General features: G+C 40.0%; 1 protein-coding gene across 3 annotated transcripts in view; it reads left to right on the top strand.

Annotated features, from left to right (window-relative positions):
* The first annotated feature begins 8346 nt into the window (after positions 1-8346).
* Positions 8347-13817, top strand: part of CBFA2T2 (CBFA2/RUNX1 partner transcriptional co-repressor 2) — a 29129-nt gene continuing 23658 nt past the window's right edge. For 2 of the 3 annotated variants that reach the window (XM_075846725.1, XM_075846727.1), the window contains exon 1: positions 8347-8525. In XM_075846725.1, the coding sequence (XP_075702840.1) occupies positions 8498-8525 (28 nt within the window). In that variant the 5' untranslated portion in view covers positions 8347-8497. The remainder of the gene's footprint in view (positions 8526-13817) is intronic. The other variant, XM_075846726.1, reaches the window with a different exon arrangement.

The raw sequence follows: 13817 nt of genomic DNA on the forward strand, positions 1-13817 counted from the left end.
AATATATATTAAAAAAAATATACAGCCCATGTAATACCACAATCCAAATAATATGTAGTATACAAATAAAAAGACCCCACATTATACTGCCATATAATACCCACATAATACTACAATTAAATTCCCAAATAACACCCCCATACACACTAAATGATAATGGATGGTTTTAGTTTGTTCCTTAGGGGACCCCACATAAACAGGGACCCTGTGCAATTGTCCACTTTGCTACCCCTAAAACCATCCCTTTGCAGATCACGCACTATCTTAAAAGAGTGAAAAGACATCACCTCCAGCCAGGACGCAATGTCTATTCACACTCCTGACACTTCGGTAAAGTTTGTGTGGGACTTAATCACAGCACAGCGAGATCACGCTGTGAATGACAGCACAGTGTGATCTCGCTGTGCTGTGTGAGTAAATCCCACACAAACTTTGCCGAAGTGTCGGGAGTATGAATAGACATCGCGTCCTGGCTGGAGGTGATATCTATTCACTCTCAAGATACTTCAGTAAAGTTAATGTGGGTGTATGTGACAGCACAACGTGATCTCGCGAGATCACACTGTGCTGAGTACAAATGGACATGAATGGAGAGAAGTGTATGACGCTGATTGGTCAATGCCATACACTTCTCTTTACAACGCCCACTTGGTCAAAAGTTAAAAAACGCCCAGTTGTCTATTAAGAAACAAATTATCATAAATCTAAAATTGCTCATAACTTGCTCAAAAATGATTGTTTTTCAAAATAAAACCCACTGTTGTTATCTACATTACAGCGCCGATCACATTATGTAGGAGATAGGGCACTTATCTGGTGACAGAGCCTCTTTAAGCCATAGAAAAGCAGATGTAGGAGGGAATAGCTGGATATAAGGTACAGTCAACTCTCCATAGGGAAAGCAACAATAGTTTATTACCTCCTCTGCCCTCCAGATCATTCAGTGATCATTGAGAATTGTGTATAGAATACTGTAACTGACAATTCAACACATGGCTGTATGTACGTTTATGGAGAGGATGGCAGAAATAGATGTCGGAAGAACGAACTCTCTCATGTGTATGGCCGGCTTAAATTATATTATGCAAAACACCCCTCTCCCCCATTGAGAAGCCACTTGCATCTTATAAACAACTAGTAAACAAGGCTTCCTGCCTCCTGCTGTGATCTAGCTGCAATAAAACACTTCATTGTCTCAGTAATCCACATTCTGGACATGCCCAGTGCAGTTTATTCACTGCTCCATCTAGAGGACAACCGATAATTAGCAATTTGACAGAATAGCACACCTTGAGGTTACTTGAAGTAATTAAAAAAAACAAAACCTTGGCAAAACGTTAGTACCATATTACGGGTCCAGCAAACACTTGTTCTTTGCATACTCAACTGTTTTTCCAATAAACTTTTTTTTATCAATTTCTCAGTATTTTCAAAATCTCTACTTGCTGTCATTCAAAAGGAGCCTTCGCTGTGTACTTCTAGTGGATACAAATATGTCCTGGTCATGTGACGGACACACAGAGGTGCACGGCTTGTTTCAGTACAGCTATCAGAGCTATGTCTTGTATGGAGCCGTGCACCTGTATTGCCATCACATGACCCATGCTAGTAATCAATGAAGGCTCCTATTGACTGCAAGTAGAGATCCTAAAAAGGAATTGATTCAGAGAGTGTATTGGAAAATTGTGTAACTTTTCATTATACAAAAAAATAACATTTATGTGCTGAAACGGGACAACCCCTTTAATAAGTTGTAATGCCTTACCGCACCAATGACGCATTAAGTTAACAACACAAAACATCAGATGACAAACCCAGCTTTGCTACAGCTGTATATCATCCATATGCCAGTCTATGTACATATGTTAATAAGCACAGTCCCTTCGCCACAGTCCCTGGAGATCCGTACTTGGGGACTGTACGTGTGCTCTTTTATTCACGTTCTATCCATACAAAGCTTTAGGTCCCCTTAAATTGGTTGTTTTCTATATAAGCATTGCACTTAGAAATGTTTGCTATCCAGCTGTCACTTTTCAGACTGCATAATGAAATATGCTAAATACTTGTACAGAGGAGCCTCAGGCGGACTAAGTCCTCTCCCCCCCATCCCGGCTGCTCAGCAGTCAGATGGCAAGTGTCCCCTGCTCATAGACAATAGGTCACTCTGCTGTTTGTCCCATTGTACTACCTGCCACGTGCCCCTAACGCTCTGACTGGGCCAGCTGCTGGTACAATCCTATTATACATAGGATTCAGGCGGGACCTGACCAGGACTGTGACCATCTGTTTCTTCATCAATTTCAGTCTGCACGACAACGGTCATCTGTGTCAAAGCTGTTGAGGCCTGGGGGGCAGGGGGAGCTGCACCATATTAGCTGTACGTTTCCAAAGAAATTGACATATGTGACTGTATGCACCAATAAAACGTGTAAAAACATAGAAAAAATAAAAAACCAATAGATTTATAAACAATACAATAAAATCCATGTTTAAAATGATGACAGGAAAAGTTCTTGAGTTGTCAGATTCTGCTAAACTGATATAAATGATATAACATTTTTGCCGTTTTCTGAATATGAACACTTTTATGTGAGGCTATACAAAAACTTTATCGCGCCTTGTGTCACTTTTGACTGGCACGCAACTTTTTTCCCCTTCAGGTTATATTGATATTTTAGTCGCGCAACAGTTGCATAAGAATCTCATGAACGTTCATGTACAAGTGAATGGCTGATGTCATACATGGACAGGCAGGGGATCCCCCATTTCTATGATGTCCATATGACCTAATGGCCATATGAACAGGGGTTGTCTTTATGCAGTTCATATTCTCTATACCAATACAACATCTACCATGTGTACCATCTTGTCCATGGCTGAGTACATGCCCATATTATGTTTTTATGAAACACTCGCAAACTATGATTTGACATCAGGAATATATTTGTAATTTTTTTATATTGTATTTTACATTGGTTTACATATGTATGGAGACGTATTACTTTCATACGTGAACATATCATTCAATGTCTACTTCGTGAAACCTTTTTTGATACTTCCAATGTATATGACCAAGTTACGATAAATTGGCATCTGTAGGACAATTGAATAAGCAGATTTTTCATCTTTCCTTGAGAGAATTTGGTGACATCTGCACCCGATAATTCTTCTCTTCCTGAAAGAATTATAGTAAGGGCTAATGCACATGGCCTTTTTATGGCTGCTTTTTGTGCGGTGCCGTACTAGGACTTTCACAGAGGTGTATGAGCTCTCTATTGTACCTCTAAAACCTCCAATATTTCGTCCAAATCCAACAGAATTTTTTTTTTGCAGCATTCTACATTGAACTTTGTGTGTATGAAGGTATTCTTCCCCCAAAGCATTTCTTCTAGGGGCGAATATCTCCATCCACAGAGTCAGACGGAGCCTCTAAGGCTGTGCACCAAGGTTGTATGGCACCCTACAAAGGAGAGTACAGACATGTTGTACCAGTACCATTTACAGTATTCCTATATGCATGAGACATTATGGTGATAAAAAGGTATAGTATTAACTATAGACCACAGGCTGATAAAAAGATACAAAGGGGCTTCAAATATTGAAACCTGACCTAATGGCCCATACTAACCAATTACAGTTCAGCTTTCAAAAGTAAACTCTGATTGGTTGCTGTGGAAGACAAAGACACTTTTTGAGTTGGGTTTTGAAACGTGAGGTCCAAAATGTCATGTCCGGACATGGAACTTTTCACACCTACCTGCTCCGTCATACTAGGAAATATCTTCTACAAATACAAGTCTGCCGATCTCCCTGCCCCCTTCCATGTACACCAGCTGTGAAATCCACACAATAGTATGCTGCCCACTATTAGCATTTGACAAATTGCTATCATTGATGGGATTTTCAATGGATAGATACAGTCAATTAGAGAACAAAAAATAACGCTGACTAATCAATATTAAAATTGAATTTCCAGCCATGTAGGCCATTGTTTTTATTGATTGATGGCCACAGGCTCTCAGACACAAGGAAGCAGGCATCATAAAAACCCCAAAAACGAAGATCTAAGATCAGTGCTCGGTGACCTTTTCTTTTTCTACCAGCCTCTCTTCCTTTTTTTTGTCATTGAACTGTTAATCTGACTCTTGCTTTCCCATGCTCTCCATCTTTTATTTTTCTGTATACCACCCTCTCCCCATGATGCCAAGTTATTTCCTTTTTCAGGTTTAGGCACTCCATTGTTTTAGTTATAAGTTTTTATTTTGATATGCAATATTATTAGGACTTAAACCAAATATGTTGACTATTTCATATATTTCAAACTTGGCCTTGCACTTGAGGCTGGGGACCACAAGGAATTGTAAAGCCAACCTGTCACCTCTCCTGACATGTCCGTTTTAGTGAATACTCATATTCCCCATGAAATTACAATTCTGATGCATATTTTTTTAGACCTTTCCTCCTAGAAGTTTATGAATAAATTGATAACTGGGTGTTACCATTTCTCATGTCAAATGGGTGTGTCGCTGCACCGTCCCACTCTGTCAGCACTGATTGGACAGTGTCAGGCTGTGTAGGGACACCCCCCCCCCCAACTGGTAACACCCAGTTGTCAATGTATTCATACATTTCTAGGAGGAATAACAGAGGAAAGGCACATCACAGAGTTCTAAAAAAAAGATGCTCCAGAATTGTTATTTCACAGGGAATAAAATTATTTACTAAAACAGACAAGTCCGGAGAGATGGCAGGTCCTTTTTACTATTAATTGTATGGCACATACTGTATATTAGAGCACTACATAATTTATTTAGATTACTTTATGCATGGATTACTTAATGCTGTTATGCAATCACTGTATCTTGGTATTATTTTATCACGGATTAGTAATAGGCATTGTGTGCCACTGCTACTTAGGCACTATACAGTATATAATATTTGCAGGATATGGTGGTGAAGGCACTGTATAGAATTCTTATTTAGAAAACTATCTGGAAATGTTATTTGGCAAATGTATGGTAGTGTTATTTTGGACCATACTGTATAACGTTGATAATTATGCACTGTATGGTAAGTTGTACACCTTATGAGGGAGGGGCAACAGAAGTTACTGCACAGGGCACCATCCAACGTAATGGCTGCTCTGGTACCTTTGACTATTAGTGCTCCTAAAAAAAAACAAAAAGTAGTAAAGGACCCTTATCAAATAGAACAGAGGACAAGACAGTGAAGATCAGGCAGCAGGGAGTACTCTGAGCAGAGAAAAGGTTGAAAATGGAAAGAAAGTTATGTAAGTAAGGTGAATATTGACTCTATAAAATGGAAAAAAAAAGAGTAATATAGTGGTGGTCCCGTCTGAAGAAGTGGAAGCAGTGTGAGAGGATTTACTGGAGGTATGCAACTTCAATGTGTCTATGATAAAGGAGCACCCTACTGTTCAGTTGGAGGAGGCACTGACCATAGAGACTAAAGGGATGCCAATGTTTCCTAATGGAGGTAGCGGAATTAAGGGGTAAACCCTAATCCCACCAGGGTACTGAGTATACTAAACTGCTATTAGGCGAAATTACATTTACGCCCCCAAGTCATATCCAGGTTCTCTATTCTCTGTATTTGAGTTTACTACTTGACAGAGGAAAACATGAAGTTGTCCACCCATACAGACGTCTAGGCAAAGTGACAGAAATAAAACGGTTATATCCATGGTACATGTCCAGTATGTATTTATACTGCGGGCGGGAACTGGAGCACCTGGAGAAAACCCACAAAAACACCTTTGGAACCATGATAGCCATTGCACCACCCTGCTGGAGATACTCACATATTTTTTATTGCTCTAATAGTTTTGCCATTAATAATAGATTTATAACTTTTACTAAGTGGTGGTGACTAAATTCTGAGACTTTAACAACTGCATGGGAAACTTTTTGCAGGGAGCTTCCAGAAAAGAGATGTGCGCCCCATCAATGCCACAAGCACAATTCGCACCCGGCATATTTTCTTCAAGTAACATAAGTTCCATTGTGGCTTCTTGTACAAAGCATTTTATTACTAGTAGAAAAACTTTTCAATGGCCGCACCCTGTGTTAAAAACATAGATGTAGCACATATTTGATTGTAGGAGAGTCCAAATAAATGTAACTGCATAAACAAGCCTGTAGGGTGGACATCCATGTGAATACAAAGTTCTGTCATGTAAATCAGCTGTTTGGCATATAAAAGGCACACACGCTGTCTCCACCAACAGTGAAGTGGCCTTCAGCCTGCCACCTGCCCTGCTGACACTGGATACTTGATGAACATGCGATGTGACAGCCCGAAAAGGACATGTCCTCAGGAAGTCAACCCACGTGTGCAAACACAGACCCGCGATGGATATTTACATTACATAGCAAACATCAGTGTCATTCAGCTGTCATGGTCAGGGTTGCAGATGGTTGCAGGTTAATATTGGACTTGGCATTGGATTATAAGAAGTTAATGACCCTTTTAAGGAATATTTTAAACAGCAGGTATATCGACTTGGATCCGTGTATAAAAACTATAAAAATATATTATGGTGATTTGTGTGTTTATGTATATGTGAGTTTGTGTAGTGCATTTGTTATGTACTTTGAGCCATTTTCGATGTTGCAGCCAGAGTAAACAACTAGTTCTTGGGTGCCTCCTTCATGCGGATTTGGCCGTAAGTTTCACCCATTCCGAGTCTGTGTCTAATTTTTGGGCTGCTTCGTCCCTTGTTAAGAATTGATCCAAGTAGGTAAAAGTTGTCGATTACTTCTATGTCTTCTCCATTAACTACAGCTAGCTGCATTGCCCGTCGATATAACTTTTTCCGTTTTCTTCATATTTAGCTGCAGGTTTATCTTTTCACTCTGTTCTTTAATTAAAGACTATGTTTCAGATTTTTTTTTTTATAAAAACATCTGTGTGTTTGGTGCAACTTTCTAAATACTTTTTACAAATGCTTTGTGTCCTGTATACAGAGCAGCTGTATTGTGCGCTAAAACCTGTATCTGTCAGGTCCGTGGCGCTGTCGGGTTCAGTGACAGCGGGTCCTGCGTATCTCTGACACGCGGGATCGAGCTGTTACCACTCACATCCAAGTTCATAACTTAGATGTGATTGATAACAGGTGGATCTTAAAGGTATACATAACCTTTAAGAGTCTTTAGGTCTTCTTCATTTTCAGCTATGAGTGTGGTATCGTCGACGTATCGAAGATTGTTGATGTCCCTTCTCCAAATCTTGAATCCTGGATTGTCTTCCTCCAGTCGTGGCCCCCTCATTATGTGCATACAGGGTGAATAAGTATGGTGATAGTATGAAGCCATGGGCAGATTTTCTGCCGGTAACGAGTGCTGATCGGCAACAGCATAGAGATCGGCACTTGTTTGCCCCATTTACATCGAACAATGTTCATGAGTATGGGGTCAAAAGATAGTTAATACAATTGTTTGCCCCCTTGCCTTTTGCATCTTGTCTGCAGCACATCCCCTGTTTACACAGGGAGGTATCCTGCCGATGTGCCGCCATACCATGCTGAGTCTGGTACCATATGTATGGAGCAATTCTCCCCTAGAAGCAAAGGTTTTAGAGGCCCATGCATATCTATATCAGCCCTGTAACGGCTCCATACAAAACAGAGCTGAAGGCCAGCATCACACACAATGTTTTAATGCAGATTTTGGTGCAATTTTTGGCTCAGCTTTTTTAGCCAAAGCCAGAAATAGATCCAAATGGAAGGAAAGGTATAAAGAAAAGACTGATGCATTTCCTTGCTTTTGTGCCGACTCCTATGTTTGGCTGAAAACGGCATCAAAACAGTGTATGCATGAGGCGTAAGGCTAAGCTGATAGTCCTACAGTTTAGTCCTCCAGTTTTTAACAGCACCACTATAAGGCCAGGATCATACACACAAAAAAACCACAGCAAGCGCCTTGTTCGGTCACATTCCTCGCTTCAATCATGGAGTGTTTTTGTCTCAGATTTCTGTTGCTTTTTCTTTCAGTCTCTTTTTATTTCGGATATATTGTTCCTTAATTTTCACAAAAAGGTAATCAAAATAAAAATATATGCAGCAAGACGTATTGTTTTATGGTCATTCTGAAAGGACTGGAACGTCACGTTTTATTGTGTGAGAAATCCTTCCCTAAATTGAATATTTACTGGTTTCTATAGCTTTTTTTAAAAATATCTTTTGTATAGAAAATGATGGCATCCTGGCGTTCTAACATGGCCTCACTAGAGCAGCTCAGCTATGTGGACATGTAATGCTATGTACTATGAGAGGGAGGTGTTTCCTGTTGAGTGGAAGGTCCACCCCAGTAACTGGGAAGGAGAAGTAGTTCCCTGCCCCCTTTTCCTTGTCTCCTTCCCAGCCCCCTATCCTCAGCCCTCCAGGCTCCTCCAGCAGAGGCCCTGTAACCTCCAGTGTGGTAAGGAGCTATCGCAGGAGGGTACCGAGTATTTTGTCATTCTATAAAGGATATATAAGATGGTCGGAATCCCAGGATCATTCCAGTGTAAGTACCATATTCTTCATTGTCTCATTTTCACTTGTTGGTTGGAGTTACTGTTACCTTTTTAGCCGTGTGGTCTGGAAATGATAGTGTTAAAAAAATCTAAATCCTGCAGATAGTAAGAGCACTTATTCAGGGTGGCCACTTCATTACAATACTTTTTTAGGCCTTTCCTTTTTGATAACGTTGATAACATTCTTAAAGGACCCCTACACTTTGTTGATATAAACATGTACGTCACTGCTCTTTAGATGACTTGTAGTGACCTGCTGGAGATAAGCTTTGGTTGTGAATGGGTTATCACTGTTATAGTTAGGACATGGGTGCGTTATGTCATAGTTAGCTGAATTTCCCTGGTGATGACATCACAACACTATATGTGATATGGGTAGCTCAGAGGTTGTTAGATGGGTCTGAGCAAGGGGGTCACATGAGATATATATATATACACACATGCTTGATATTTGTGGGGCTGAAGGTGTTAATATAATGCATGGTGGAAGACGAGAAGATGTTTCGGGCAATCCGACTGATTTAGAAGATTGAGACATAATCTTCGACTTTTGATTGCGTCATGATCTGATTGTTAAGACTAAATTGTAGACGTTATTAATCATTTCTGTTCAGCATGGTCTATGGTCTATGAACCCTTTTTTTCCTTGGGAATATCAGATCGCAGCAGTATCTTTTCATGTGTGGTATTATTGGACCATTCCGATATCGATTACATATTGAATCCTTCCTCTGTTTTGGGGAAAGTCTTCATCTATGATAACATGTTGGCTCTGATGCGATCTGTGCTGGCTCCAAACTGTTGCTGAATGGGCAGATATTCTTACAAGAGGATCGTCTGATGGCATGTGGTGATGGCGAGCGGGTACTGCTCCCTATAGTGTATATATATTCTTTGTTAGTACTAATCCGTGCGCTGTTCTATAAATATTATGTCTCCACTTGGTGTTCTGTTTATCTCAACATAAAATGTACTGGGTCTATACAGTCTAGCAGAAGATCTATCCTTTATACACAGTAGCACAAGGTATATCCTTTTTTGGTTTATGGGCCAGATCGTGCCTTCCATACTTCATTGTATTTACTTTTCAGTGGCGGCATTTCTCGAAATCGTAGGTAAGACCCCTTTAAAGTTTAGTTCCGGAGCCCAGCTTAATATAGTCATGTTTATAGGATTTAATTGTACTGTAAATCTGCTGAAAAATCTGCGCGTCCAGATCTAGATGATAAAGTTAAAGGAATTTTCCACTTTAATGATATATATGGAGATACAGAGCACTTGGGGACAAACCTTGTAATGTAAACTCTATTCTAGTCAGCACAGCTATAGAGACTTGAGTTCTTTGAGGTGTCAAAAAGATGTCTTATTTCTAAGCTTCATGGTTTTTATGGTGTTGATATTGATATGAGTGGTGATTGACATCCACGGAATATCCATATGGTAAGACTGAATTGCCAGGCCACAGAATAGGAAGTGTTGTCATGGGGATACTGAAATAGAGTAGATGTAGGGTTCAGGCCTGTATCTTCAATCACAGATATCCCCCCCCCCCCCCCCCAAGTAAAGATAGTTAAGAGTGTTTCATATCTTTAATGTGCAATAAAGGGGCTTTTAAATCTTTTCTGCAGCTGCAAATGGCGGCTGTATATACATATGCATATGTACGGAGCATCGGAACGGATTCCTTTGGATGTAGCCCATCTCTATGGACTAATTTATATATATATATATATATATATATATATATATATATATATATATATATAGCATCTTGTAGGGTGTTGTAATAAATAACTACAAACGTGTTTCCATGTCCCCATTGTATACAGTGAAATAAATAAGATTTCCTCTGATATATGAGAAATAGAAATTCAACTTTGATATTGGCCAATCACATATTTTCTTTAATTTTGTAACCTGAATTTCATTGGTTGGTATTGGGCACTACACATATGTCAAATGACCTAATTGGGTTGTCCAGGATTAGAAAAAAAACTAAATTTCAAAAAATCGGCATTTTCCCCTGTAACAGCGCCACTCTTGTCAATGAGCTGTGTGTGGTATTGTATCTCATCCCAATTAAAGTAAATGGGGCTAAACTGCAATACCAGACAAAGCCAATAAACAATAGTGGCGCCATTTCTGGAAAAATCAGACTCTTTAAAGCAACACGAAATAAAAGTGACAAGTAGCCAAGCAAAGGGAATATTGAATTCTGGATTCTCTGTGGACATTATCAGGGTTCATGCCTGGCTTGCGTTATGGTGTGTGAGGTTTCCCAGAGCCAGCCCGTCTCTGAGAGCAGCTGCTATAGATTAACGTCCGAGACGCCATTGATTAGACAGACACAACGCCCCTACATATAAATAGAATTTTTCTTAAAGCAGCTTTTTCTTTTTTTTTCTTTAAAGGGAAATCAAACTGTTTGGTGTTCGAGGATCCGTCCATATGGTTGTGGTTATGGCCATACACATATGTAACGCACATGTGTGCAGGTAGCGGAGATTCATGCTAGCAATACATCTCTGGAGCCAGACTGTCTAGCTTCCAGATTTTACCTCAGGCTCCAGGGTTTCTAGGGAATTATTTGTATAAATATCTCCGTTAATGAGTTCCTCCACTCTTCAACCTGTACTTATTCCATCTGTCTCTTACTCTCTTTATGTAATTTTTTTATATAATGGGGGGGAAAAACTGCAAACCGCAGAATACTCTAAAAACCATGTGGTTTTCAGACGCTTTGTATGAATACGATTTTATTAACTACGGCGTAACATCTGGCTACTGCGGTAAAATACGTGTGAACATATCCTAAAGCCAGCCATACAAATAACATGGTTATTGCCTTGTTCTGCCAAAAGTTATTACCTCCATAAGGAAAGGACTAGACGGCGACTTCTGTCTGCACAACATAACATCGCAATGTCGCGCTGCATCATCGAAACGAATGACAGTGAATGTGGTCGCGTTGTGCCCCACAAATTACCGTGACGATAACACGACAGTCGGCAGAAATCCAAACCTTTTGGATTTCTGCACGACTACATTCGCTGGCATAAGTTGCGATTTTAGCTGCACGCCATTGTAATATTATGTCAAGTGGCCACAAGTAGCCATATAGCCTGGCCAAGTATACATGTTTACTCGGGGATAAGCCAATTAACATGCCGTATTCTCCTTTTTTTTTTTTCAGCCCAAAGTGGACTGAATTCCTGCGTTTTTCAAAGGAGATGTCACCATCTCACAGACTTGAATAAAATGTAGTCAAATCTGCACTATTTCTGCAGTAAACGCAGGAAATGGGGCGTTTTTTCCACAGCGGAATGTCTGCTAGTTTAAGCATTAATTGGGTTACGCGTGGACAAGCCCTAAGACTTAGGCAGTGTAAACTTAGACAAGGCACTCAGAAGATGCGCCAAATTTATCACAGTAGTAAACGCTGTATGATAAATTTGGGGCATCTTAGTTGACCTGCTAGACACTATTCCCCTTCTTATACCTCCATTGAATTGACAGTTTTTTGGGGGCGTGCGGTGGTGCCCTCTTTAATTTAAGCCATGCCTCTTTGTCAGTACACTTTTAAAAAGTGTCTAGTGAGGCACAAACATCTGGTTTAACAAGAAATGCTCCAAACTGCACCAAGATGTGGCTGATTTTTGCACAATTTACAACACATTCGAGCTGCAAACATATTGGTACATCTGCCCCCAATGTATGCATGTATATTCATATACAGTACTATGGAAAAGTTTTAGTCAGTTGTGGAAAAATGCTGTAAAGTAAGAATGCTTTCAAAAATAGACGTGTTAATAGATTTTTTTTTATCAAATAACAAAATACAAAGGGAATGAACAGAAGAGACATCTCAATAAAATCAACATTTGGTGTGACCCCCCTTTGCCTTAAAAACATTATCAATTTTTCTAGGTACACTTACACACAATTTTTGAAGGACCTCAGCAGGGAGGCTGTTCCAAACATCTTGGAGAACTAACCACAGATCTTCCGTGGATGTAGACTTTCTCAAATCCTTCTATCTCTTCATGTTATCCCATGATGTTGAGATCAGGGCTCTGTGGGGTCATATCATCACTTCCAGGGCTCCTTTTTTACGCTGGAGATAGTTCTTAATGACATTGGCTGCATGTTTGGGGTCGTTGTCCTGCTGCAGAATAAATTTGGAGCCGATGAGACGCCTCCCTGATGGTATTACATGATGGATAAGTATCTGCCTGTATTTCTCAGCATTGAAGACACCATTAATCCTGACCAAATCCACAACTCCATTTGCTGAAATGCAGCCCCAAATTTGTAAGGAACCTCCACCATGCTTCACTGTTGCCTGCAGACACCCATTATTGTTCCGCTCTTTAGCTCTTCGGTGAAAAAATGTCTTAATATTTCACATGTTTGACTCATCAGTCCACTCATCAGCACTTGCTGCCATTTTTCTGCACACCAGTTCCTTTGCCTTTGTGCATAGTTGAGTCGCTTGGCCCTGTTTCCACGTTGAAGGTTTGACTTTTTGGCCGCAATTTGTCCATGAAGGCCACTTCTGGCCAGACTTCTCTGAACAGTAGATGGGTGTACCTTTGTCCCACTGGTTTCTGCCAGTTCTGAGTTGATGGCACTGCGGGACATCAAACAATTTTGAAGGGAAGTAAGCATGATGTGTCTTTGATCAGCTGCACTTGCTTTCCTTGGTCGACCACTGCGTCTATGGTACTTAATGTTGCCCGTTTCTTTTTGCTTCAAAAGAGCTTGAACAGCACATCTTGAAACCTCAGTCTGCTTTCCAATCTGTGCCTGGGAGAGACCTTGCTGATGCAATATAAATACCTTATGTTCTGTTGCTGTGCTAAGTCTTGCCATAGTAGGCTTGTGACATGAAACGGTCTTCCACAACCCCATCTTTGTAGCAGAGTTTGGCTGTTTCTCATCCAGTTTTAAGCCTCCTACACAGCTGTTTCTGTTACAGTTAATGACTGTTTCAACCTACATATGAAAATGATGACCATTATCACCTGTTTGGTATAATTGGTTGATCATACACCAGACTACAATCCTGCAAAATCCATGACGTGCAAGTGTACCTAGAAAAATTGCTGTTTTGTAGATATATTGATTTGAATTAAATTTCTCTTCCGTTCATTCACTTTGTATTTTGTTATTTGATAAAAAAAAAAAAAAACAATTTGCAAAATACAATTAACACTTCTATTTTTGGAAGCAATCTTACTTTGCAGCCTTTTTCCACAACTGCCTAAAACTTTTGCACAGTA

The sequence above is a fragment of the Rhinoderma darwinii genome, chromosome 13 (assembly GCF_050947455.1).
Source record: "Rhinoderma darwinii isolate aRhiDar2 chromosome 13, aRhiDar2.hap1, whole genome shotgun sequence".
NCBI lineage: Eukaryota > Metazoa > Chordata > Amphibia > Anura > Rhinodermatidae > Rhinoderma > Rhinoderma darwinii.